At 43.4% G+C, this 27383-nt stretch overlaps 1 protein-coding gene across 7 annotated transcripts in view; it reads right to left on the bottom strand.

The window, feature by feature from the left end:
- Metap1d (methionyl aminopeptidase type 1D (mitochondrial)) overlaps window positions 1-27383 on the bottom strand; it is a 72297-nt gene that overhangs the window by 13938 nt on the left and 30976 nt on the right. For 3 of the 7 annotated variants that reach the window (XR_015683042.1, NM_001107812.2, XM_087652492.1), the window contains 3 exon segments: window positions 5027-5181; window positions 2054-2203; window positions 167-315 (listed from right to left, as the gene is read on the bottom strand). Coding sequence is in view for 5 of the 7 variants with exons in the window: in NM_001107812.2 (NP_001101282.2) it covers window positions 167-315; window positions 2054-2203; window positions 5027-5181 (454 nt within the window). In the remaining 2 variants the exon portion in view is untranslated. 7 annotated transcript variants of the gene reach the window in all.

The following is a 27383-nucleotide window of genomic DNA, read 5'->3' as shown; positions in this document are numbered from 1 at the left end:
AGAAGGTAGAGCCAGGCCGAAGTAAAATACCTCAAAATTTGTGTTCTGCCATAATCAGGTTCAGGAGTGTGCGTACAGGTAGGTTTCAATCGAACCATGGTGTTTTTCAGTACGTGCTACGGATCTTAGTTTCCAAAGGAACAATACATCATTGAAAAATGATTACCTGTCAGGAATGCCATGACAGAGCACATTGTTTACAGAGGTGCAGACAGATTTTGGAAAGCGGCCATAGCCCAGAGGTGAGGGATATGCGTCACGCCTGATGATTTCCCGGTGAACTAGTGCATCTATCTCTTCAGTTGTCATGCCAACCTGGAACAGGGAGAGAAGTGTGCAGCGACAGTTGAAGACGTTTACTCTGCCTATTGACTGTGTCCACGACAACCGCACTGCCAAGGTGAGACTGGATAAGCTCACCGTGATGAATTCACGGGATGACACTAATTACTCATGACTCTGGCCACCATCCTCAAGCAAGCTCTTTTGATGCTCATTTGAGTGTATGGTGGTGTTATGTACCATGGGGGAATGGGGTGGGGGTCGTATTGATCCTTTGGGTATATGGTAGTGTTATATATCATGGAGGAATGGGGGGATCGTATTGATCCTTTGGGTGTATGGTAGTATTATATACCATTGGGGAATAGGGGGAGTCGTATTGAACCTTTGGGTGTATGATGGTGTTATATACCATGGGGGAATGGGGGGGGTCGTATTGAACCTTTGGGTGTATGGTGGTGTTATACACCATGGGGGAATGGGGGGATCGTATAGAACCTTTGGGTGTATGGTAGTGTTGTATACCACTGGGGAATGGGGTGGGGTCATATTGAACCTTTGGGTGTATGGTGGTGTTATGTACCATTGGGGAATGGGGGGGTCGTATTGATCCTTTGGGTTTATGGTAGTGTTATGTACCATTGGGGAATGGGGGGATCGTATTGATCCTTTGGGTGTATGGTAGTGTTATATACCATGGGGGAATGGAGGGGTCGTATTGACCCTTTGGGTGTATGGTGGTGTTATGTACCATGGGGGAATGGGGGGAGTCGTTAATGATGGGCCCCTGTTAGCCTGATTTCAACAATACATCTTCCATCAAGTCCTTCCTCTTCCTCAAGGGTCAGAGCTCTGGCTAACAGGAGCGTACAAATAAGTGTACCAGCAGAATGCTGGCTGAGGGCAGCCAGAAAGGAAGCTTTAACCACACCTTTGTAGCTTGTTGAAACACTACATGGGCGAGCTTTGCAGCAAGTGTTCTGTTGTTGGGCTATACCCCAAGCCCAGGAACCCAGTTTCACAAGCACACGAAGAATCTCCATAAAACCACACCACAAACAAAGCTCTATGCCAAAGTCGTCCCTAACGACTCCCTTAGTGATTTTCTGTGTTACTTCATATTCTCCTTACTCTTGGTTATGTTGCTATAACAGGTTGGGTACACAGATGACATAGTAAGCAAATTCACCATTGAGTCCCCACTTTGAAACTACATTTATATCTTCTTGAGGAACTGTAGATGGCAGGATGTTTTGGGTTATTCTGAGAGAAGTGACTCTCATAGCAAGAATATATATGTATAATATATATTACATATACCATTCATAGACAGACAGACAGACAGACAGACAGACAGATCTTGCCATATTACTGTGGTTTTGTGGACTAGGCCTAGCCTTTCTTTGAAGGACACTTATAAGAGGAAGAGGCAGACTACAACATAGGACCAACACCTTCAACACAGGGAGGTAATAACGTAGGAAACAGAGGCAGAACGCTGGCAGAGGCAAAGGGCAAAGCCATTTCTCTGCCATAGGTCATCTTGGATAGGCCGAGTCGGCCAATTATCTCTAGGATCCTGCCAGTTATGATCGAATTTACAAGTTTACATTATTTCTTGAATAAACACATAGTAAAACCCTCTTTTCCCATCTTAAGGCTTAACTTGGTTAAAAAAAAATCAAATTATTAACAGATGAATGAGGGAGAGTTAAGGGAAGGGGAGAGAAAGCCCATATGTAAGTCACACTGAGGCTTGGTGAGACGCCACCTTTAAACTCTTCCCAGCCAGGAGGAGGACGTGCCGCGCCAGCCGACAAGCCTCACGAAGCCCTTGAATCTGATCTTCATTTTTAACTTCTATGCTGTCTCCCCAGTCGGGCACAATGCCTGTCGTCACATAGTCTGGCTTCTTTATGTGCTTGAGGAAAAGGGATTGAAAACGGAGATCAGAACCCAGCACGCGACAATGGCATCATTTTTTTCAGACACAGCCTCCTACTTCATGGAGTTCTGCCCTTCCTGCAGAAGCACCGACCTCCAAAGCCGGCACAACAGACCCTCCAGGCTACCCCCGGTTCCTTCCCCTGCCCTTTTGAACTTAACATGGCCTGGTGGTGCTGCTCTGGATGGTCTGTTAACCCCACCAGGCTTTGAGTTGGGTTCAGCTGAAGCAGATTTCTGGTCAAAACAAACAGCAGTTTTCTGTTCTTTACTACGCACAAGCCCATTAGAAGCACGGCCCAGAGATGAAAAAGGGCCAAGTTCCCAACCCGCACAATGGCTACTTAAGATGCGCTCTCATCTCCTTCACACCATGATAAAATGTGTGCAAAGGAGAGTTCTCAACACCGTCTGCCACTGAGTCTATGTGGAAGGGTGTCAGGTTCATGGGGCTCTACCATGCACAGGTTCTTACAGTAGGTAGCCTGACAACCGAGTACCAGAGGCCAAAATAAAACAGCTTGTCTTTCTTGACATCCTCTCTGAGGGCAATAAGTCACCTAGAATGTTTCCATCTTTAATCAAGAAGAAACAGAGTCCTCTCCTAACTCTACGCCACAACCCTGATCCCTCCTGTGGCTGGTTCTCAGGAAGCCGCTGGTGGTTTTTGTAAGGTAACACTTATACACAGTCTCTGTGTTCCCTAAGGTCTGCAGGGCCCTTCCTGGGCCAGCTGTAGTGATGCTGCTGACCTTACTACAGTAACGGTACACAGAAGTTTGGCAGGACCGAGGTTGGGGCTCTTGTGTTTGTGAAGTGTGCCATGACAGACCTTAGGATTTTCTCTTATTCCACTGATCAGAAGGGATTTTGTCTATCCATTTATGCCGCTTTTTTGTTTGTTTGTTTGCTGAGACGGTTTCTATGTGTATGCCTGGTAGTTCAAGAACTTGTTCTGTAGACCAGGTTGGCTTCCAACTCAGAGATTTGCCTGCCTCTGCCTCACAAGTGCTGGGACAAATGTCCAGCTCCTTTGTTTTTGAGACTAAGTCTCTCACTGAACCTGGAGCTCATAGGTAGCCAAAAGCCTCAGGGCGCCTCCTGTGTCCACCTCCGAATTCCCCAGCCCTAGAATTTTAAGCATTTGCCACTACTCCAGGGGCCTATGTGGGTGCTGAGGGTCTGAGCTCAGGTTCCTAACTCTGTGGTGGCAAACACTTACGGAATAGGCCATCTCTCCAGCTCAAGAGGGCTTTTCTTACTCTGGGAATAGAATGGCCTGGCTTACTGCAGCTGAGCCCTGGAGGGGCTCCTCCTCTCCTATAATTCCCCACCAACTACCATGGTTCCCCAAGTCTCCTCCCAACAAGCTTATGCTCTCATTTCTGTTCTGTGCTCAGCTTTGGTTACAACTACAGGCTGGGGAGGTGCTGGGTTGTCTCTGAAACTGGCTAAAATGCAAAACACAACACATTTCCTTTATCTACAGGTGTGTGTGTGTGTGTGTGTGTGTGTGTGTGTGTGTGTGTGTGTACGCAATCAAAGGTGTATTCATGTGTGCAGAGGTATGGAGGCCACAGGACAATATCTCATGTCTTCCTCAATTGCCCTTCATTTTATTTTTTTTGAGACAGGGTCTCTCACTCAATCTGGAGCTCACTGGTTTGAACCAGACCGTCTGATCAAGGATCCTTAGGGATCGACCTGTCTCTGACTCCCCTCCCCAGCGCTGGGATTATGGGCATATGTTACAGGGCTTTGTTGCTGCTGCTGTTGTTGTTGTTGCTGTTATTGTTGTTGTTGTTGTTGTGTTGTTTCACATGGACCCTGGGGAAGAATGCAGGGCCTCATGTTTGCGGAGCAAGCGCTTTACTGACCAAGCCATCTCCCCAGGTCAAGCCCTAGAGATTTCTTTTTGGTTTTATCAAAAAAAAAAAAAGTGTCAATTTTATGACTAATACCAAATGCTGGCTCTTTCTACGATGGCCAGACCTAAGCCAAGATAAACTTTTGGCTTTTTTGTCTCTCAATCCTTTTTTCCAAAATGGATGACTCACTTTCGGGAGGAATGCTCAGTGTGATTCATTATAAAAGTGTAAAAGGAAGGAAGCAGGTGATTTTGGTAGCAAGTCTATATTTCTTTTATTATTTTCCTTCTTCCTAAACGATGCCTTCCACCCTGAATTGCCTTGCATTTTCAAAGACAGAGAGATTGTATTTCCACAATACTGAAGCCTTCGGAGGGGATCAAGAATGTTCTAGCCTTTATTTAAATAAATAAAAAATTATTCAAAGAGAGTAGTAGTAACATAGAAATGTAGGGACTTAAAAACAACATTCAGTGTTAGTTTCCATGAATCTCTCTTAAATCAACCCAATTTTACAGTCATTTTAAAAAAATCATGAACTATAGACACATAGTTTTAATTTCATGCCAAAAGTCTAACATAAAAAATTTCCTGATTAAAAGTTCAAGTTCTGGGGTTGGGGATTTAGCTCAGTGGTAGAGCGCTTGCCTAGCGAGCGCAAGGCCCTGGGTTTGGTCCCCAGCTCCGAAAAAAAGAAAAAGAAAAAAAAAAAGTTCAAGTTCTAAATAAGCCAAGCAATTGCTTGCCCAGGCCTTATTTTTGCTTTAATTGATATTTCAAACTACAGTATGTTGAAATAAAATGTCTCCCGTCACAATCTGAAAGGAAAAGACTAAGTTTTAAATTTATGAATCAAACGTGCTTGCTTGCACAGTCCACCTGTGCTCGCCAGCCAGAGCGGCAGCCTGTGGCAGCCTGCAGCAGGACAGTACCTCGGGGACAGGATGTGCGGGAGAGACTGCAGCCGGCGAAACCACACTGTGGGAGATATCCCTTTGTCTCCAGAAGAAATATCTTCTTTGTTGACTGCCTGCCCGCTTGTGTAAGAAGAGATGATGGAGTGGTGAAGACAGAATTCTCTGACAACCTAAGAGCAGAAACAGTATTCTGTGTTAGGAAGAGAGAAAGGGCGCTAACGGTATTGCCCTGGAAGGTGTTGCTACCTATTAGATCATTTGTCTCATTCTTTTTTGACTCAATAAAGAAAGCCCCCAAAAGAAACAGGGCGGTAGCCTTCTGGGTTCCGGTATACAGTAGCACACCATATTGACTAACTAGCACTGTTTATATAAACCTCTGACAGGGGAAAGCTTTACTCTAATAGGAAATAAACATACTGGAGGTCTGCCTTGCAGCGGGTGTGGAAAAGAACAATTTCTGCTGCGGTACCTTGTGTGACGATGTCCAGATAACCCCAGAATCCAGGGCACCATTTTGGCGGCTCTATACTCTTTAAAACTATTTTCCTTTCAAAAGCCACAGACAAATTGCCAGCTGCACTTTTGGCCTCTATGGGATTGCGACCGCGTGTTAAGTTCTGGCGCGTGAAGGCACAATACCGAAATTCATTGCGACGAATGTTCAAGTTGGTCCAAATATCAAAAATGTTTAAGTATGACCAAAGAAAGTGAATGTTTGGAATGTCGAGGTACTTATTAAAATACTAAAAGCACATCTTTTGACTCAGCAATTTATCTCTTCTAATACAGTTACCCCCCCCCCTCGATGATACAATTCGAAACGATAAATTTATGGCACCATACCCTTACTTAGGAACTGTGTGGACAGAACATTGTGAAACAGTCTGATTCCAAATGGGACGCATTAACAGGGGACAGGCTAAACATATAATATAGTCTATCTACCCAACAGAAAATTCTGGGGCCATTAAGAAGAACTAAGCAAACTATGGCTGACACACCCATAATCCTAGCACTTGAGAGGCAGAGGCAGGAGTGTCAGTTCAAGGTGATCCTCCACTATATGTGAGTTTGAGGTCATCCTGGGCTACATGGGACCCTGACTTAGAAGAGTAGAAGGAGGAGGAGGAGCTATATGATCTCTGCGCATTGATTGGCAGGGCCACAAGACAGTGTTGCATTATGGGAAAAGCACAAACTGAACAACATCCACAGGAAGCCTGTTAAGTGCAGGCGAAGAGTGGACATGGTCAACATGCATTGTCCATGAGTGAGAAATTCATAAAGAATAAATAGAAAAATCATGTTCAAAAAGGAAACCCATTAGTGTAAAAGAAGCTGATATAATTATTTATATAAGCGTGCAGATGTCTATACACTTCCAAAATTAATATTCACCAGTAGTGTGTGATAGGGCAAGAGGTGAGAAGACTTTTTGATTCGTTTTATTTTCTTCCCTGTGGTGAGCTTTTAAAAGGCCATCTACTTCTCCATAAACAGATAAATGAAGAAATATCCACTTTCATTACTATTACAATAAAAGTAAGAGTTGAGACAAATCCTTCACAGGCCCCCACTGCAGGAAGGAGAGTCAGCACACTGCTGGCCCCTGTCTCTATATGGCTTAACGTCTAAAAATGTTTGTTGTTTTTAACATTTATAAGTAGTTGGGAAAAATCAGAAGAAATAGTGTCTTGCAAGATAAAATTGTGTGAAATTCAAATTCCATACCTACCCTCGGTTGTTCACGACTGCTCACGACTGTCTCTAAGCTAAAGCAGAGCTGATTAGCCACGACAAAGACACATGGACCAAAACAAACACGAGGTTGTCATCTGGTGTCTGAGGGGTAGAGTGTCCTCTGGAAAGCAGACGTTTGGAACTCCTGGAGAGCTATCGCAATCCTGGCACTTGCCGGTCTCTACGTGCCCCGATGTGTGAGAATTAACTGGAGTAGGAAGTGTGGAAGTATGTCATGTTTAGCAGACACCTAATAAAGAAATTCTTCACGGACGTTCGAAAGGTAAAATGTGGTGGCTGGAGAGATGGTTCAGTGGTTAAGAGCACTGGCTGCTCCTTCAGAGGACGGGTTCACATCCAGCTCACATGGCAGCTCACAAATGGCTACAGCTACAGTTCCAGGGGATATGACGCGCGCGCGCGCGCGCACACACACACACACACACACACACACACACGTGGGTAAACAAAAATAAATAACAAAACGAAAAACAAAAAAAGGTAAAGTGAAATGTGAAGTAAAATTTAAGGTCCTCTCAGAGCTTTAATACTAAACCCCATGTCAGCTATGGAACAAGGCATTTTACATCTGCTGGCTCACCCGTCTTCGCAAGAGCCCTGTGAGTTCAGACCTGCACTATACTCGTTCTTAACTAACTTTTTTCTTTAACTTTTCTGTATTTGGATGGTTTGCTTGCGTTGCCTGGTACAGTGCCTGCAGAAGCCAGAAGATTTTGAATCCCCTGACACTGGAGTTACAGATGGTTGTGAGCCACCATGTGGGTGCTAGGAATTGAACTCAGGTCCTCTGAAAGAGCAGCCAGTGCTCTTAACCACTGAGCCACCTCTCCAGCCCCTGTTACTATATATTTTTTTTTTGTTCTTTTTTTTTTCGGAGCTGGGGACCGAACCCAGGGCCTTGCGCTTCCTAGGCAAGTGCTCTAGCTAAATCCCCAACCCCAGTTACTATATTTTAAAGGGGAAAATACCAAGTGCAAAGCAGGATATGTAGTAAGGACCAAAGCCTAGGAAAACTCCCCAGTTGCCTCTACCTGAGTTATTTCAATGAAATTAGCTAATAGATGGAAACATCCAGAAAAAGTGGGGAAGATATCATCGAATCGCTGTTCACTAATATTATTTTTTTCCCAAATGTGTCAATGGGCTTAGCAAACCCCCTTCCCTGAGCACACATGCTTCAGTAGGTAGTTGGACTTTCTGTCACATGCAGTGGAGAATCTGCAGACTGGAGTCAGGCTATGATTCTTACCCCCTAGTCGTACCTGTACAAAGGCCAACATATAAAGTGCAGAATTCCCATCCTGAGGAGAGCGTGTACTATGATTACAACTAATAACATCGACATCAACAAAGGTGCAGTGGCTCAGCCAGGTGTGGTGGCGCGTGCCTTTGACCCCAGCACTCAGAAGGCAGAGGCAGGTAGGCAGGAGAGTTTGAGGCAAGCCTGGCCCACAGAGTGAGCTTCAGGACTACATAAAAAGACCCTGTCTCAAAATAAATAGATAGACAGGTAGATGGATGGATGGATGGATGGATGGATGGATGGATGGATGGATGGATGGTTGGATGGATGGATGTCTATAGAGAGAGAGACAGAGAGATAGAGATGATAGATAAAGGAGCACAGTGACTCAGATTTAATAACCACTTTTTGATGAAGCTCACTGCTAGCTTTCAGTTCATCACATAGTACCTCTGACCAGCTGTTAGGTAGGCAGCAGCTGTTCCTGCCACAGTTTAAAGATGAGGGCTATGCTCCTCTCATAATCAACCATCAGGCCCCTCGAGCTCCCCAGTTCAAGGCCTGCAGACACCACAGTGCCTTCTAACAGCAGTGGCTCTCAAAGTCAAGTGTGCCTGGCCCAAAACCACGATGTTTTCAGGGTTTGGATTTTGAAGAGTGTTTTGTTTGTTTGTTTAATCTTGAAAAACTTGTCCTGTGCTCAATTAACACTTAGAGTGAAAACATTTTTCATGGAAATTCTTAGAGGAATTCCCCTCTAATTGGGAGGCATATGGTAATGAAAATTTCATACCTTTGAAGTAAGCCAGATCTGAGTTACCCAAACTTCTGAGCCCCATTTTCTAACCGTTAAGGGGAATTAGCATGCTCTTGCTCCTAATAGCTAAGACAACAGACTTGGAAAGTGTCTCTGAACAACAGCCACTCCATAAGCGATCGTTCTCCCTGTACCCCCACTCTTTAACGTGTTCTCCTTGGGGGCGTCCAAATCTAGTCTTCCACTCTCTGTGCTACATCCTCAATTCAGGAAACACAACGGTCCACTCCAGTCCTGTGGGGGAGGCAGAGTTAAGCAGATCAACAACTGGCAGGAGGGATGAAAACCAGCCTGGAGGCACTGGGGGCTGGAGTGACAGCTGTCTAGCAAGGGCAGGGGCAGGGGCAGGGGCAGGGGACAGACCACAAAGTCTTCTGAGGCCAGCACCTTAACCGAGTGCTTCCCAGAAGCTAAGAGCTTCAGCAGCGGCCTTCACTTAGCAGCACCTACTTAGCCATCATGCTACAGCCAGACAACAGGTGAGAGAGACTCAGATCAATTTTATCACAGAGAACCTCCCCCCCCCCCGCCCCCTGAATGGCTGATTACACAAGAGAGGTCATTTTTATCAGTATTATCAAGTTCAAGTACATAGGCATTACGGGGGGAATCTTTTCTATGTACTTAAACTTGAATTATGAAAGCATCAGGTCTCTACTGGGGGCTGGGTAAGGCCTGGGAGGCATTCCCTTTCTGGTTGAACAGTGTGGTCAATGTATCTATCCTGACTAATGACAGGCTCACTGTCAGACAGACCCAGGCACATCCCCCACCCCTGCGCCCAGCAACCATGGAGGCCACACCTGGACACAGTCAATCTGCTACAACAGTTTGAAGCAGCTCTACTTCCAACTTCATATTTGAAGTAAAATATTTTCTTTCCAGTTAATAAAGTACCCTATACATGTTATCACCAAGTAACGTGATACTCAAATACCATTAAATATTTATTCCATGAACTATGACCAGGAAAAGACATAAGTGTTTTCACAGATGAAATGGACGGACAAGTTTAAGTCCTGGTACCTTAGAAGATACCGTTGTCACCCAGTACAAGGTGAGGGGATCGTGAGCTGTGTTTACTATATTATAATTTTTTGTGTGTGATTTGTTTTGGCTTCGATTTTGTTTGCCAGACAGGGATTCTCTGTGTGGCCCGAGCTATCCTGGAACTTGCTCTATGTAGACCAGGCTAGCTTTGAACTCACGGAGATCTGCCTGTGCTGGGATTAAAGGGGTGCACCACCAGGCCTGACTCTTTTGTATTTGGAATTTTTCAATCCTGAATTTTGGATATTCAAGCTGCTACTGATTGACCAGACTATGATGGAGCTGGGAGCTGGCTCTTTGGGTAAGAATGCTTGTGTTAACAGGCAAGGAGCAGTTGTCTGTAAATCTCAGAGTGCAATTTGGATGCCGATAGAATTTTTGTGATACCGAAAGTAAGTTTTATTATCACTCTCGACAACAGTGATGCTGTCTATAACAACGTGTGGATTTACTGCCTGTGCAGGAAACCCTGCAGCTTTTCTGCTGGGCGATCAGCAGTAACCACACCATGATCAAGTTAGCAACAAGCCACTCCGTGCTGCTCTGGGCTCCCTGGACTGAGGTTTTGGATGGCTCACACTGGTGCGTCCTAAATATCACCTAGGTCCACTTGCCCCTCTGGTAATTAGAGTTGCACACTGTGCAGGCTCAATGTCTCTGGAAATTGCTCCGTGTCGCCTGGATTCCGTGGCACACGCTTCATATTTTAAATTTATACGTGGGGTATAAATCTAGGTATGTGTTCAAGTATTTTCATATTTGGTGGTAACATCGATTTCTAAACTTTGCCTTTTATAGATAATAAATTTTTATTCCTTTTATAGATTAAAGTCTGGAAGGTAGAGCTGTGGAACTGCTGGAGGGAGGGCCGTGTTTTCCATGACTAATGTCGCTGCACACAGTCTGCCCTGTATTTACTGGCCTTTTACCCAGGGTCCATTTTAATTGTTATCTGCTTGTGCATTCTATACCACATAATGAAATGCTTCCATTTCACCCACTGTGCCCTGGGGTTTTACTAACGACCCTTTAGTAAGCCAATTTTACCCTTGAAAATGTGAGTTTTTCTTTTGGTCAACAAGTATTTTTAAGGGCGAAGTCTGAAAGAACTTTCAAAGGGGCCTCTAAAGTGCTTATTATTTTAAGCACTTGTAAAACTGAACAAAGTACGCTTGTACTCCAGTGTGGCTCCCAACACCTACATCTCTCATTATGTCCTTCCAGGGACAGGCTGTCACCCGGCAGCAGGCCGTCAATCCTCACTTAGGCTTCCTTCTGAAGGATCAAACCTCTGGGTGGAGAACAACACAATAAAGTAAGCTGGTCTGACTTTACATTAGCTTACAACGGCAACCAGCAATAATACGGAATTGAAAAGACACCCTGTAAAATATCTTGCTGAACATATTTCTTCATAATGATCAGCAAATGCCAAAGTCTAGTAACAAAACTATTATTTATAACATATTAACATCTAATTGATTTTACAAATGGAGGCAATTATTTTGGATGAAGGGAGGACTGTCTGCCATATTTAAATGATTTACGATTACCAGGACAGAAAACAACAATGTTTTACTAATTCATTTTCAACTGAGGCTCCTCCACTCATTGACAATTTTAACTTTAACCAAATGATTTGCTTAAATAATACATTAACTTCAACTTTAAAAGATGCAACTTACTTCGTATCTGCAATCTGACAGGGTTCGGTTTTGTTTTACTGTTCAAAAATGTTGCTTCCTCCAGTGGGCTTAGAAGAGACCCTACCCTAGGAACATGTTTTTAAAGTGTGGATTTAGAACCACACACACTTTGGTGATCTCCAACCAATTACTCCAGGCAGGAGTCGCAGCTCCCACAGAGTATCACGTGCGTGAAGTCCACGGGAACACTACAGAGGCCTCCGTCTCCGGTCTCTTGACCCTAAAACATCGACTGTCAGCTTGAAAGATTTCATAACATATACAAATGTTGCAAAAGGAAAATTAAACAGCGTGAGTCACTCACTATGATGCTTTTGCAACCTAGGACTAGGGTGTACATGGTTGAAAAGGAAGTGATGGAAATGGTGGGTTCCTTCCCTTTCCAAGGCAACTATAAGGCAGAGGGAAAGCTTGTATTTCACAAGAAATAACCTGTGCATTTGTTGAAGGAAAAACGGGACACACATTGAGGGATTGCCCCAGGCTGATGCAGATACTGATTGGGCAAAGCTGAAGGGCAGGGGCTCTTGAAACTAAACAAAAGCAAATTCATCCTGTTGACAGATGTTGCTTACATCAAAGTATTAAGGAACCCTCCGGACTCCCAGTTTTTAAAAACAATTAGTACCCTTCTACAATCCACACACTGGGGACAAAGTTAAGTTTTTCTAATCAGTCATAATAAACATTTTTTTAATCCGTTCTCGGAGAGTTTCAGTTCGGTTAGGAGCTGCTTTAGTGTGTTTTCAGCTCTGGGCCTTGCCAAACAGTGGCTTATTCATTCCCATGGACATGTCTGGGAAGACAGGCTGGGTATGCCACCAGCCCCTTCCTTCCAGGGGTTAACTGCTCTGGCTGCCAAATAAAATACAGAGCGAGCCATGTAATTATGGAGACAGTCAAAGGGCAGGCTCTATTTTGAAATCTATTTGCACAGACAAGGTCTTCCAATTGAACTTACAGGAAACAAGCTGGTAAAGAGCCCCTCGCCCCCAGATGCCGTCCACACTTTTTCTCCATTTCAGGAAGTCCTGGATATGGACACCATCTACCACCGCTTCCTGGATTTCAGGCTAAGATGCCCTTGTGGAGAGAAGAGTGGCTCTGTTTCACAAACCTAGAAGGATCATGGGGGGGGGGGAGCTAATTAACAGCATTTGGAAACCGCCTCTTACTAGTAAAGCTACAGTGTTAAACATTTCTACAGAGGGCACGGGCCCAGGTGGTGTGCAGGTGTCAGGAAACAGCTCCTTTCCCTCGACGTCCAAAAGAAAGCACGGAGTTGAGTGTAACAGAGACGGCTACGAGCACTGTTGGAGATAAAGATTCTACCTGGCATCCCACAGGACCGTCCCTGCAGTTATTTACAGCTAAAAACCATGACCACAGTCATGACAGTCCCTCAGGATGGAAAGGAAATGTCAAATTGACAGAATTGGGAAGACTCACTTTTCACTTTTATCAAATGGTCAAAGTGTCCATCCTGGTTGCTCATACTCAAAGGTGACCACGTCTGTGAGGACGCGCTGTCTGAACACCAAAATAGGGTTGGCTGCTATTACTGGTAAGTGGCCACAGGAAGGTGAGACAAGCCATCACCCAGGCCTGGGAGCCCTGGTTCTGGAGAAGACAAACTGAAAAGTCAGTCACGTAGAACATTTCTGAGGAAAGGGTGGCTGGCAGCCTGGGGCACCCGAGTTCATAATGGTCGAGAATGGTTCCCAGGGCAAAGCAACAGGACCCTGCTCAAGGCCCTCTTACAACGAGTTCTATGGGACATTATCCTGCCTCCCTTTAAAACTGTATGAACAGCAACTGACATTGCATAACGCCACTGACCAGCTCAGAAACAGTTCAGGAAAAGGTTTCAATTTGCTTCTTTAGGAAAATCAGATTTGAGGTTGGAGAGATCATGCATTGGTTCAGAGCACTGGCTGCTCTTCCTGGGGACCTGGGTTCAATTCCCAGCAACCGCATGGTGATTCACAGTTGTCTGTAGCTCCAGTCTCAGGCTACCCGACACCCTCTTCTGACTTCCCTGTGCATCAGGTACTTATACGGTACACAGACAGACAAGCAAACAAAACACCATAAGCATAAAGAAATCAATTTGATAATGGGATTATTCACTAGCAGCTACCACCAGGACCTAAGGATCTATACTTCAACAAGTACCCTCTTGCTCTGGGGAAACAGACACACCCTCCACCTATATACTACAAATACAGATCAATAAACACTTGCATTTACTAATGGGGACCCATGTTGGTAAGCCTGGTTTGTGTGTGTGTGTGTGTGTGTGTGTGTGTGTGTGTGTGTGTGTGTGTGTGTATAGCTTAGCCACAGCTGAGGGAAGGATGCCAAAGATTTTGGCAAAAACTAGAAGTACATCATTTGGCAGATCAGGGGAAGTTACTTAGAAATGATCCATTTCTATAGGGAAATATGACTACTGCATGCAATGAAAAGATAAAAAAAACCTACTTCAAGTTGAAATCTCAGTTCATCTTATATAGACTACAGATCAGAAAATACCAAGTCACAAGGAATAGTGTACGCTGAGCAAAGCCATTGTCTCTCAGCTGAAGTTTAGAGAAAAGGAGCTTTTTCCGCAGTTCAACAATACATACACTCAGGCCACTTCTTGGACAAAGAAATACTGTGCCCTTCTAGGGAGGAATAAAGGGGCTGTTTATTAGAGCCTTGTTAAAATGTAATAATTCATTCCAGTTGAGCCCTGTGAAAAATGTCATCAAAATATCATTTTCTTTGCCAGATTTTCTGGATGCCGTAGTATCATTTAAATACAGCTTAAAAAAGAGCTCCAAGGAGAGCGGAAAAAGGAACCAAAGCAAGGATGCTGTCAAAGGAGCATGGGAGAATTTCACACAGGCCTGGGACCCAGGGAGCGCACACTTCTGAGCCAGCGAGAACATCTGGCAACTTTCAACTCGCTCCAGTCCAAAGGAGCATCCCTGTTACCTCACACGCCTCGGCTCAAGAGGAGGGAGAGAGAACAATTTTATACTAACGCACACAAATCGGAACCAGAAAGGGCAATTTTACAGAAATCACACATGGAATTCAATCTTAGAGACGGCCATACAAAAACATCATGCGTTTAAAAAAAAATGAGATAGTAAGAAAGTCCTTTAATTTTTTTTTTAAAAAGACTACTCATAAATGCAGCTGTCATGTAAAATACTACTTAAAGTGCTATTCATTTTGGGTTAAAACACCTAATAACAGAAGATTTGGGGACTTCCAGCAAAGGTACAGCTTTGATAAGAATATTTTTAAATTGTATTAAAGCATTTGATAAGAACATAATTTTAGTTTTTCATTCTATAAAAATGTCAACTGCATTCTACCTTTGGACTCCTTCCTTCTTCCTTCCCTCTCGATGCACTATGTAAAGCTATTGTTGCACAAGCAAATAATTGTTCTAAAAACAGCTTGGACCTTCCATTAAACCTATTATAGCTGTATCAGCACACACAAAAATCCCCCCAAGTCCCCATCTGAATTCATGCTTGGTGCCTCTTCACTATACAGGGCCAAATGAAAGAAAGGGATGGAAATCCTTGACATCTTGGGAACCATCTCTGCTGTAATCCATGGCAGTAGGGGTGGCAGGAAGGGGTGTCGATAACCACACCCAAAATGGAAAGCCAAAGCCTGAAGAAAACATAGCCAGACTTTCAGGGCTGAGACTACACAGACTCAAGACAACAGAAGCCAAGATCACACATCAAGGAGCTAACTTCAATAACAACAAACCAACCAACAAACAAAAACAAAGAGAAACTACAGAAAAGCCTTTCTCAGTGCAAGGAACAATATGCAATTTTCCTCATAGCTACATTGCCACAGGTAAGTTTTATCTTCCATTCAACTGGGTAGACTCAGTTGGCCATACGAATAAAGGCACAGTTGACAGTTTTATGCACTAATATAAAAAGTCCATTGTAGTCTGCTTCTGACCTAGTGTTGCTGCTGCTGCTGCTGTTTCTTCTTCTTCTTCCTCTTCTTCTTCTCCTTCTTCTTCCTCCTCCTCCTCTTCCTCCTCCTCCCCTTCTTCCTCCTCCCCTTACTCCTCCTCCTCTTCTTTTCTTCTTCCCCTTATTCTTTTAAAAGATTTTTTAAAACAATGTTGATTTTTGTTTAAAAAATAAAAAATAAAACCAATAAAACATATACTTCTTATTTGTATGTGTCTGGGTACTTCTCACATCTGGAAACAGCACTTGAGAATCTCTGTTGTAAATATTGGAGATATTGATCACATTGATAAATTCATCATGTCTTTTTTTAGATTGATGTTTTTAGTATCCCCATAGACCTGAAATATCTGATGTATAAAATATTTGAAAAATATTTATTGTTTAATATTATATGTATTGAACACTTTTTGAGTTTTAATCCCACTAGAATGTCATAAAAGGAAAACCAACTCCCAGCATAACAGCCAATTTGTGGTTCAAAAGAGGGAAATAATGTAGAAGTTTAAATGTGTTATGTTTTACTATAAATGTGTCTTGGGGGTGGTCTTCTAGAAGAAGTATCTTTCTAATTTTATATGAGTTCTTTTTAAAAGATTTACTTCTTTATTTTATGTATATGAGTACACTGTAGCTGTTGTTTCTTATTACAGATGGTTGTGAGCCACCATGTGGTTACTGAAAATTGAACTCAGGACCTCTGGAAGAACAGTCAGTGCTCTTAACCGCTGAGCCATCTCTCCAGCCCTCTTTCTCTTTTTTAATGGAGCACCTCACAATTTTTTGTGTCACCCTTGTACAAAGGTCATACTAACCTCTGTTCATTCCGATTTTACTGTTTGCAGCTGAAGTGAGCACTACGCTTGGATTCTTGTTTAAACTGTCTCCATTCCCCTGAGTACTCATTGGTTTACTTGGACAGGCTAAATTCCTTAACCCCTTATTTCCTCGTTTAATCGGAATGGATTCCTTCCTCAGCAGGTTGCTATGGTAACTGTGTGATGACAGATAGAAAGAAGCGAAGGATAAACCCTCAGTTTGAAAAATATGATTTGGGATGAGCAAGTGATTACAAAGGGTTCTGAGATTCTAGGTGGGACACCAGAGCTACCGCTTAAAGCAAGAGCCTAAAGCATCCTGCCCCTTCCGACATCACTGTGGGGCCACCTTGATCACCAAACGTGACTCCTGATGTACCAAGACCTTAGGCAGCATGAAGACTTGAACTCATGTGGAAGACTCATGCGTTGTTCTTCTGGTGAATCCTTACTGATTTGATGGTTAATGGCTGGGTCTGTGGAAGATCTTTTCTTCCATGTGTAGATGGAAAAGACCCTCCCTCTTTTCAAGCCTCGGTTCCTTCTAAACATAGTATATAGAGACATGCTTATGTTGTACACAGGGTGAGAGGAGAGATTTCCTGCCATGGAAACCTCTCACCTGCAGAGAGTATGTCCCTGGAAAGCTCACTGTCACAGTTTTTTGTTTTTTTGTTTTTTTTGTTTTTGTTTTTGTTTTTTTTTTTTTTTTTTGGTTCTTTTTTTCGGAGCTGGGGATCGAACCCAGGGCCTTGCGCTTCCTAGGCAAGTGCTCTACCACTGAGCTAAATCCCCAACCCCTCACTGTCACAGTTTTAACACTTACACCAGATGCTAGTTCCAATTTTTATTTGTTTAATTTTTTTTTCTTTCTTACGATGAGAACTGAGCCTAGAGCCTCGTGCACTGCAGGTTAGCGCACCACCCTGAGCACACCCCAGTCCAGAACAATGCTATTTTTAGCTCGTTACTAAGCTGTATCCAGTCAATGTAGTGCTTAGCCATAAGCTCTTACGCTGTCCTTGGTAACCTAATTTGTAAGAACTCAAATATATTTGTCTTGGTGCACAATCCGCTTAACAAAAACACCTATGATCTCGCCAAAGCCTATTGTTTAAAACGTACCAAGAAGTCTTCTTTGCATAAAAATTCCTGTTTATTAAACAGTGATACAGGAAGAACTTATTTACATTTCAAGGACTGGCAACATACATCATTTATGACAAAAAAGGCAAGCACTCCATAAGAAATGCTCAATCACTGTCAATCACAAACACTAAAATATACATAAACCAAAGCACGCTGTGTGAACTATATTAAATTCAGCTAAACACAGAATTACCAACAGAACAAACAAAACAACAAATAATTATCAGTGACTCACAGACCTATTTACAAACACACAAAACAACTTGGAAGAGTGTAACCATGGAAACCTGATAGCCTAAATCTGGTGCCTTTAGAGTTTGCATTTACTTAAAACGCCACGCAAAGGATGCCCTTACAAAGTGCAAATGTTTCAAGGGCTGTCAAGGCTGATCTTTGCTATCGGATCATTCATCAAAATAGTTTCCACAGCAAATTAGTTGTCTTGAAAATTACTCGAACACCAGTTTAATAAAACTATGATAAAAAATGTCAGCTAGTTTTTTTCCCTCCCCCAAATTTCAGAAGAGTCATTTCCATAATCACTGATTAGCATTTGAAAACCCTCAACTACTTGCAAGGAATCCCGTAATAGTTGAGTAATATTAAACACACGTTGACAACATTGCTTGAGGTCACACTGTTGCATGCCACGTCCTCTCCACTTGCTCCTGTGAGAGCTAGAGAAGGAACGGTCTTGGTTGGGTTAGTAAGTGCTGCTCACTAACTAGTACCATTTGATTAACAGCCCTTGGTGCGGTAGCCACTCCCAGTGCCTTACGTTTTCATGATGTAATGTCTAAAGCACGGCACCAGAGCTCACCAGCTCCCACGCCGAGGATGCGACACTCAGTGTGTATGCCATTATGTAGATGAGCAATGGGTGCTGTTTGACACGACTGAAATGGGTCAACAGTATTATCCTTGTCACATTAATCATCCAGACAGCTAGAAGGCGGTGGGGGGAGCCTTGAAAACTAAGACTAGAGAATCTATTCACACAAGGGACACCAGCTATTGGCGGGTTATCTAGGATGTGGTTAAGGAGAAGGAAGAGGTACAGACTTTGAACACATGTTTCATTATTTATTCAGAAACCCTAGCTCTATTTTCAGAATTCAAGTGAACACCCACAGAGACAGACTGCTGAGACACTGTATTGTAATCTTTTTTTTTTTTAAAAAAGGCATTTGATGAAAATCTGTGTAAAGGAAAGACCTTTTACACTCAAGAAGAACAAGTACATTTTGAGGAGCCGGGTTCCGAGTGAGACTGAGTTCTGGGAGTGGGGTGAGGCGGCTGGAATCGACAGAGGGAACCAGATGGAGACACACAGGCTCAGAGTCCTCACCGTGGACAATAACCCCACCTCATCTGTTGAGGGGTCCTGGGAAGTGGAGAAGAGACAGGGGCGGAGACCATGCAGGTGTTCTAGGATCATCTGGCCCAGCCCTGAGTCAAAAGGAAGAACCAAAGGAGGGGCAAAGGAAGTCTGAGATACGAAGTTTCACATAGCAACCCTTTTCTCATTTCCCTTCTACCTCATGCTGACCTGGGTAGTGGCTGGTGTACAAAGCCAGTGACCGTGCGGAACACTACCCTAGAAGATAATCCTACTAATTCCTTCCACAGGAAGAAGGTACTTTGTAACAGCAAGTATGGAAGTGCCCCGAGTCATTTCTCTCAACAGAGGCCTCCGGTAGGGGCTGTGACAACTCTGAAGACAACAGTGTCTATTGACTATTCCATTCTTTGCATTTGTTTTTCTTTGCTTTCTTTGCTTTCTTTTACTTTCTTTCTTTTTACTTTTTTCCCCTGTGCACTTGCTGAGTCTGTATAATGATGTTGGATCCCTTGGAACTGGAGTTACAGACAGGTAACCCGAGCTGCCCTGAGGGTGCTGGGAATTGAACCCCGGGTCCTCAGGTCGAGCAGCCGGTGCTCTTAACCACTGAGCCATCCTCTCTCCAGGCCCTGTTTCTCTTTTCTATGGAGTCCAAGCTGGGTTTGAGTTTGCCATCTTCCTCCTATCATAGTTTATATGTTATATGTTTATAATTGTATTAGGCATCAGTTTTGAAAGTAGTGTACCTCTTTAATCCCAGCACTTGTGTGGCATAGGCAGGTGGATCTCTGAGTTTAAACCAGCCTGGTCTACATACAGAGTTCCAGAAAAGCCAAGGCTACACAGAGAAACCAAGACTTGAAAAAACAAATTAAAAAAAGAAAGGAAAGAGAAGAAGGAAGGAGGAAAGTAGTGTATCTCTTTCCCTAATATATAGAAAACAACTGTCTAACCAAAAACACGTGATCCTTCAGGGACCTCATAGCATTTCCCTAGACAGATAGATAGTCAAGGATGAATATTAAGGCAGATACCTTCTAAATTCTGCATAATATGTCTTTTATTAGTAAGACTACATATATGACAATTTTTTAATTTGTAGAATTCTTTAAGAAATATGCAAAATTTGCTGGACAGTGGTAGTGCACACTTTTAATCCCAGCTCTTGGAAGGCAGAGGCACATAGATCTCTGAATTCAAGGCTAGCCTGGTCTACAGAGACAGTTCCTGGATAGCCAGAGCTACACAGAGAAACTCTCTCTTCAACTGCTGCCCCCACAAAGGAAATAAGCAAAACTTTGTTCTACACAAGCAAAAGTAGCCATTGGTATTCTCAGTGGCTCTTATTTCTATGCCTCGTCTTTGTCTGTTTGTGTGTTTGTTGAGACAGTATCTCTCTATGTAGTTCTGGCTGATCTAAAATTCGCTATGTGTACCAGGCTGGCCTTGAATGCATAAAGATTCTGCTGCCTCTGGGATTAACTGAAGTGCTGGGATTAACGTTTGTGCCCCCACTCTAAGCTTATCCTCATCAATACTGTTATTATTTTATTTACTTAGAGATTTTAGGGATAGGGTCTCGTGTATTCCATACCGGCCTCAAATGTGCTCTGTAGCTAAAGATGACCTTGAAGGTTGTGTGTGTGTGTGTGTGTGTGTGTGTGTGTGTGTGTGTGTAAATGTGGGAATGTAGGTGTGCTTTGTGGAGGGCAGAGGACAATCTCAGCGCATCAAAAAAAAAAAAAGGCTCTAAGAGAAGGCGACTCTGCTAGATGGATATATGTCAATTTGACACACCTATAGTCATTTGAGAGGAGGAAAACTGAGAAAATGCCTCCATAAGACTGGGCTACAGGCAGGCCTGTAGTGCATTTTCTTAATTAGTGATTGGTATGGGAGGGACCACCCATCTGCTCCCTGGCTGATGGTCCTGGGTTCTATAAGAAAGCAGGCTGAGCAAGTCATGGGGAACAAGCCAGTAGGCGGCACCTCTTCATGGCCTCTGCATCAGTTCCTACCTCCAGGTTCCTGCCCTGCTTGAGCACTTGGCCTCCTTCCATGATGGACAATGATGTTGAAGTGAAATTAACCCCTCCCTCCCCAACTTGCTTTTGGTCATGGGGTTTCACCATAGAAACAGTAACCATAACTAAGACAAGTAGTTTTGTTTTTTTAATTTAGAGGATACTAAGTTTTCTTCCTTCCTACGCTTCTTCCTTCCTTCCTTCCTTCCTTCCTTCCTTCCTTCCTTCCTTCCTTCTTTAAGTCTGAATCTTACTACAGAGCTCTTGCTGTCCTGGAACTCACTATGTAAACCAGGCCTCAAAACCACACAGACCTGCCTGCCTCTGCCTTCCAAGAGCTAGGCTGAAAGTGCACACCATCACTCCCAGCTTTTCTTTTGATTTATTTTATGCATATGAGTGCTCTAGAGGAGGGCATTAGATCCCAGTATAGAATGGATGTGAGCCACCATGTGGTTGCTGGGAATTGAAGTCAGGACCTCTGGAAGAGCAGTCAGTGCTCTTAACTGCTGAGCCATCTCTCCAGCCCTACAATGTGATTTTTAAAAGATATATAAATACAGAAACCATGAAGCATCTCTCCAGTAGCTCCCTCCACCACCCTGCTTAGTTTCTTAATAAAACCCATGTGGATAAGGCCTTACATATTTAATACAATTTTTTTAACCCTAAACAAATGAAAAAGTAGTGTTTAGTTTCTATCTCAACATGGCTTTTAATTTCTGTACGATGCCAACTCCACACAATAAAATATATTACCTTTCCCTCAAGAGTTTACAGCACAGTAAAATATGCAAAAAAATTCAAGTTATAGAAACAGCAAAATGGCTCAATAGTAAAGACACTTGCTGCCAAGTTGGGTCTCCAGTATTGATCTGTTGGAAGGAGAGCACTGACTTCCTAAGGCTGTCCTGTGACCTCCACACATCTGCTATAGCATCTGCACACACACACACACACACACACACACACACACACACACACACACGTCCATATTAAAAGATAAATAAAACTTCAAACCAAAAGTAAATAAGTAAATAAAACCAACCACAGGCACAAGCAGCTTTTGCAGACTGCTCTGGTCTCTCAGGAAACCCAGAGACCCCGGGAAGGAGGTAGCAGCATGGTTAGAGCTGCTGCAGGCTTGCAGCTAACATCTCATGATTGGCACATGCAGCCTGCTCTCCCTCGCCGCTTTGGTGACAGGCTGCACGTCCTCACATGCAGTGACTGGCTCACTTTCCAGACTAAATCAAGAGGCTGGCAATTGGCTTTGGTGATGCTAACTTCAGTTCCCATGGCTATTAGAGATGTTTTCCACTTTAGCATGAAAAAAAAAAAATAACGGTGTTTACTCGATTATCTTGGGGCACAGCATTCAGGATGCTCAAAGTCAGTTCTATACTAAGATAAATGTGTGGTCTTAGCTATGAGCAGTGGATCATCCAAACAGATGACGTGGCTAAGTTCTGAGGTTAGCCTATTAACCCATAAAGCAACTGACGTTCTACACATTTGCAATAAAACAACAACAACAAAGTGGGAGGCACATGTAGCAAGCGCATGTTGCAGCGGGATTATGATTTTTATTGAGGAGGCTGCTGCCTTTATAACTGTGTTTCTAAAGGGAAACACATTCCACTTTGTTGGCCAGTGAGAGAAGATGGAAATGTCCTGTCTGCTGCTTCTAGTTCCACATTCCACCTCTTCCTCCCAAACTCAAGTGGACCAAGGAGGGTGGCTGACTGTTCCTAGACACTTTAGAGAAGACCAGGTCTTGCCCCTCCCTGCGTCTCTGCAACAGACCTCAGGACCAGTATTTTTTACATTGCCTTTTTATTTCTTAAACAGTCTCACTCCGTAGACTTGATTGGCCTGTGTAGGAGAAAATGTAGGCGCAGCCTGGCAGCCGGCCTACATGGCACACTGCGCTTCAAAATAATAAGTTGGCACACCATGTGCCTGAGTATTCCCGGAAGTCAGGACACTGAATTCTGAAGCCGCATGAGTAGCTGGCCTGCAGATGTGTCTGCGCTCTCTGCGTCTGCGCTCTCTGCGTCTCCTTTTATGCGCTCTTTCCCTAGAGAGCCCCTCGTGGTGTGAGCGCTCACTGTCCAGGCAGAGGGAATGTGCTAACCAATCAACAGGCTTGCACTATACAGATAACGCGATAACGCAGTCGCTGTTCCTGAGACCCGGCTTCCGAGGGCTTCATCTCTGCACTTTTCAGGGGATACCCCAGTAATGAGAGCAGGCCTGGAACTCACTGTTACATCAGACTTGCTTCTGCCCCCCAAGTGCTGAGATTAAAGGGGTGCGACCATCATACCTATCCAAAATTGCTCTTCCCCTTGCCAGCCTCTACACAGCGAATGAGAGGAAGATGTTCGGGTGCCCCATTTACCTAATTCTTCTTCTTTTTTTTTTTTTTCCGGAGCTGGGGACCGAACCCAGGGCCTTGCGCTTCCTAGGCAAGCGCTCTACCACTGAGCTAAATCCCCAACCCCCATTTACCTAATTCTTAATTAATTATTAATTAATTCATGCCACAAAAAAACATGGCAAGCCACAGTGCAGCCACCTCGGATGAAACGTGGTGTCTCTGATAACACATGCCACGGCTGCGGGCACAGATAAGTGTGGATAGTTGACAGGGCAGTGCGGTCGGAGCAGTGGGGTCGGAGCAGTGGGGTCTGGGTTGTCTGGCTTCACTTCTGGCTCTCAGCTGTCTACCTTCAGCAAGTCACTTAACTACTTCCTTCCCAGCGACTTCCTCTACAAATAATAATAATTTAAAAAAAAGGGGGGGGCCAGCACACAATAAAATGAGTTAACACACATCATAGGTTGAATACCACATTGAGTTAAAACTTACAAATGCCCGGAAAGTTTGTGTCTCTTAAATGTTCCTAAACTCACTCCCACATACACATTCAAATTCAAGTAAAACACAAGTTTTCAAATGAAAGATGTAAATAGCAGACAGCAGTAACCTATTTTAATCTACGTCATTTTCCTAGTAATAGTTTAGATAACGTATTTGATGTCTAATAATGCCAAATGCATTGAGGATGTGGGGGTAACCAGCATGTAAGTAGGGGCCGGCCAGATGGCTCAGCAGGTCAAGTCCTGCTGCCAAGCCTGACAACCTGAGTTTGATGCCCCAGTTCTTAACTGGCTCAGCAGTTAAGAGCAATTGCTTTTCTTGTGGAGGACCTGAGTTCAGTTCCCAGCACACATATGGTAGCCATCTGTAAGCATGCACACAGTACACATACATACATGCAGGCAAAACACTCATACACTTACTAAATAATAAATCTAAAACTTAAAAAAAATTGTTTTAAGCAGCGCCAACCCCATGTCCATGAGCAATGGGATGAATAGATTATGGTAAATTCCTAAAATGGGAGACAACCAAGGACTCAAACGAAGACACTGCAATTACAGACAATATTCTGAATGGGTTATAAAGACACAAAGCCTCAGTTGGGCAACCTAAAAGTATATGATACAATTACAAAGGGAAGCGATAAACGAATTACTATTTATCACAAGATGACTCGGTGGGTAAAGGCACTGGCTATCCAAGTATGACCAGCTGAGTTCAATGCCTCAAACCCAAACATAGTGTGTGTGTGTGTGTGTGTGTGTGTGTGTGTGTGTGTGTGTGTGTAGGCGTGGATGGCGGGGGCGGGGGGAGAAAATCAACTCCATAGAGTTGTCCTATGACCTCCACTATGTGCACACATTATTCTTCCCCCCCCACATAAATAATAATAATGATAATTTTAAAAGTAAAGCCTGTAATGCCTGTATTGAAGAGGTAGAGGCAGGAGGACTATTCCAAGTTCAAGGCCAGCATCAGCTATACAATGAGATCCAGGTCACTAGGGCCACCCAGTGAGACTTCATATGTTAAAAAATAAAAGAAGAAGAAAAAACTTAATTCTGTAAAATTCAGGCTATGGATCTGTGGGTGGCAGAAGAAAGATGGACAAGGAAGAGGGGGTCTGGCTGGGCTCCTGGCTGTGGTTTAACTCTGAAAAACAAACAAGTGTATAGCTGCATTGGTAGTCACTTATAACAACCCATTAAACTGTACCTTTGTTTTACACAGCCCTCTCCTCATATCATTTTTTTATGAAATGCTGGGAGGAGGAAGAAAGGAAGGTAGTGAGGAAATCAGCTAGAACTAGAAACCAAAACCAGGAAGGATTTTTTCTAGTATTTTTTTTAATTTGTCTGTGTGTTTATGTGCACAGAAGAGCCAGGGACGGCCAGTAAAGGGCACCGGGTCCCCTGGAGCTGGAGCGATAGAACATGCAGGCATGGGACCTGAACTCAGTCCTCAGAGCAGGACGGGCTCTCACTCTCTCAGCAGCCGCCCCTCTAGCCCACCAGATTTGTTGTTGTTTGTTTGTTTGTTTGTTTGTTTGTTTGAGACAGAGTTTCTTTGAGTTGAGTTTCTTTGTGTAGCCTAGCTGTTCCAGAGCTCACTCTGTAGACCAGGCTGGCCTCGAACTCACAGAGATCTTCCTGCCTCTGCCTTCTGTGTCTGGGATCACAGGCACATGCCACCACTCAAAAAAAAATTTAAGTCAAGAAAAAATCAAGTAAAAAAAATAATTCATTCATAATTTTTTCACTCTTGTTCCTTTTCAAGACAGGAGTTTTGCTGTCTAGCCCAGGCTAGCCTCAAATTCTCAAGCCTCCTGTTTAAGCGTAAGGTGCTGGCAATAACTACAGTACGCATGTGTGCCTGTGTACAGTAAACCCCACGCCAGGAGCACAGTGAGAACTTAGCAGGGCAAAGGTCTACCCTGTATGTATTGACTGACTGTGAGAAAGTTTATTTGCAAATTTAGAAATGAAATTTTTTCAATTGCTCTACTGTCACACAGCAGTTAACAAGCAGCCATAATGACTGGGGGCCTCTTCTCATCCCAGAGCCCTTCGATTGCTATCTCACGGGCACTGCAGACAAACTGGCTGCTGTTACCACAGGGAAAAGTGACCACATTTGCTTGACAGAAAAGCTATCCTTTTGTGAACATTTGTAACCCTAGTACTTGAAAGGCTGAGGCAGGAGGATGGAGAGTTTGAGGCCACCCTGGACTGTGAAGACATCATTTCAAGGACCAAATCATACCAAGCATCTCCCTATCCCTCTCACCAAAACAGGACCCCAAACCCCTGCATCCCTTTGAGCACTAAAAACAAGGCAGATGACATATTTGTAGCTATTAATGAAGAAATCTCATACATATTCTTTAATTTGGCCTAACAACTTGTACAAGGAAAACTGAGATGTACCTATTTTACAAGGAAAAAAAAAAAAAACCTCATGGGCTTGACAGATGGCTTAGTGGTTAAGAGCACTGGCTGCTCTTCCAGAGGACCTGGGCTTAATTCTCAGCACCCATGTGGTAGCTCACCATTGTCTATAACTCTAGTTCCCGGGGATCTGACACTCTCACACAGACATACATGCAGGCGACACCCATGCACATAAAACTGAAAATAAATAAGCAGTGTTTAAAAATTCCCTACAAAACCCAAAGTAGGGGCCTACACAATTTAAGTGATCATTCGAAATCACATGTTACAAGTGACAAACCAATTTAAGCCTTCTTTTCCCCCCTGTTTTTCTTTTGTTTGTTTATTTCTTATTTTTCCTCTCTCTCTCTCTCTCTCTCTCTCTCTCTCTCTCTCTCTCTGAATCTTAACAGCCCAGTCTGAATTATAACTCAATACGTTGTCCAGACCGACCACAAACTTTTGAATCTCTCTTACCTCAGCCTCATAAGCGTAGCGGTGTAAGCACCACACCGGGCTCTCGGCCTGTTTTGCAAACACTTTTTATCACAGATATTTTACACACATACACACACACACACACACACACACACACACACACACGAGCAGGCATATTGGTACAACAAATGCTATGTAACCAACATGAAGTTTCAGCAAATTACTCTGACCAATTTTAGGTTAAAAATAATTTAACTATTTTAAAGACTAATCCCAAATACTACATTAATTCACTCATCAGTATTCATTTTAGTATGCATATCTAGGTGGCAACAGTTATTTTTAATGGTTTAACAATATAATACTAACATACTAAGAAACAATGATTCCTTGGACTCATCAAATAATTGGTTAATACTTACATATTATCCGTTTGTTTCTTTAAAAATTCAACACAAGCAGGGCAGTGGTCGCCCATGCCTTTAATCCCAGCACTCAGGAGGCAGAAGCAGGTGGATCTCTGAGTTCGAGGTCAGCCTGGTCTACAGAGTGAGTTCAAGGACAGCCAAGAACCAGAACTACACCGAGAAACCCTGTCTCAAAAACAACAACAATAACAACAAAATTCAACATAAAATTTATAGTAAAACAAGAGCCATTTGGAGTTGCTTCACTTGCTGCTTTAAACAAATTCTGTTTTC

This window comes from Rattus norvegicus, chromosome 3, assembly GCF_021556685.1.
Source record: "Rattus norvegicus strain SHRSP/BbbUtx chromosome 3, alternate assembly SHRSP_T2T, whole genome shotgun sequence".
Lineage (NCBI taxonomy): Eukaryota > Metazoa > Chordata > Mammalia > Rodentia > Muridae > Rattus > Rattus norvegicus.
This window is presented reverse-complemented; position numbering and strand designations above follow the sequence as displayed.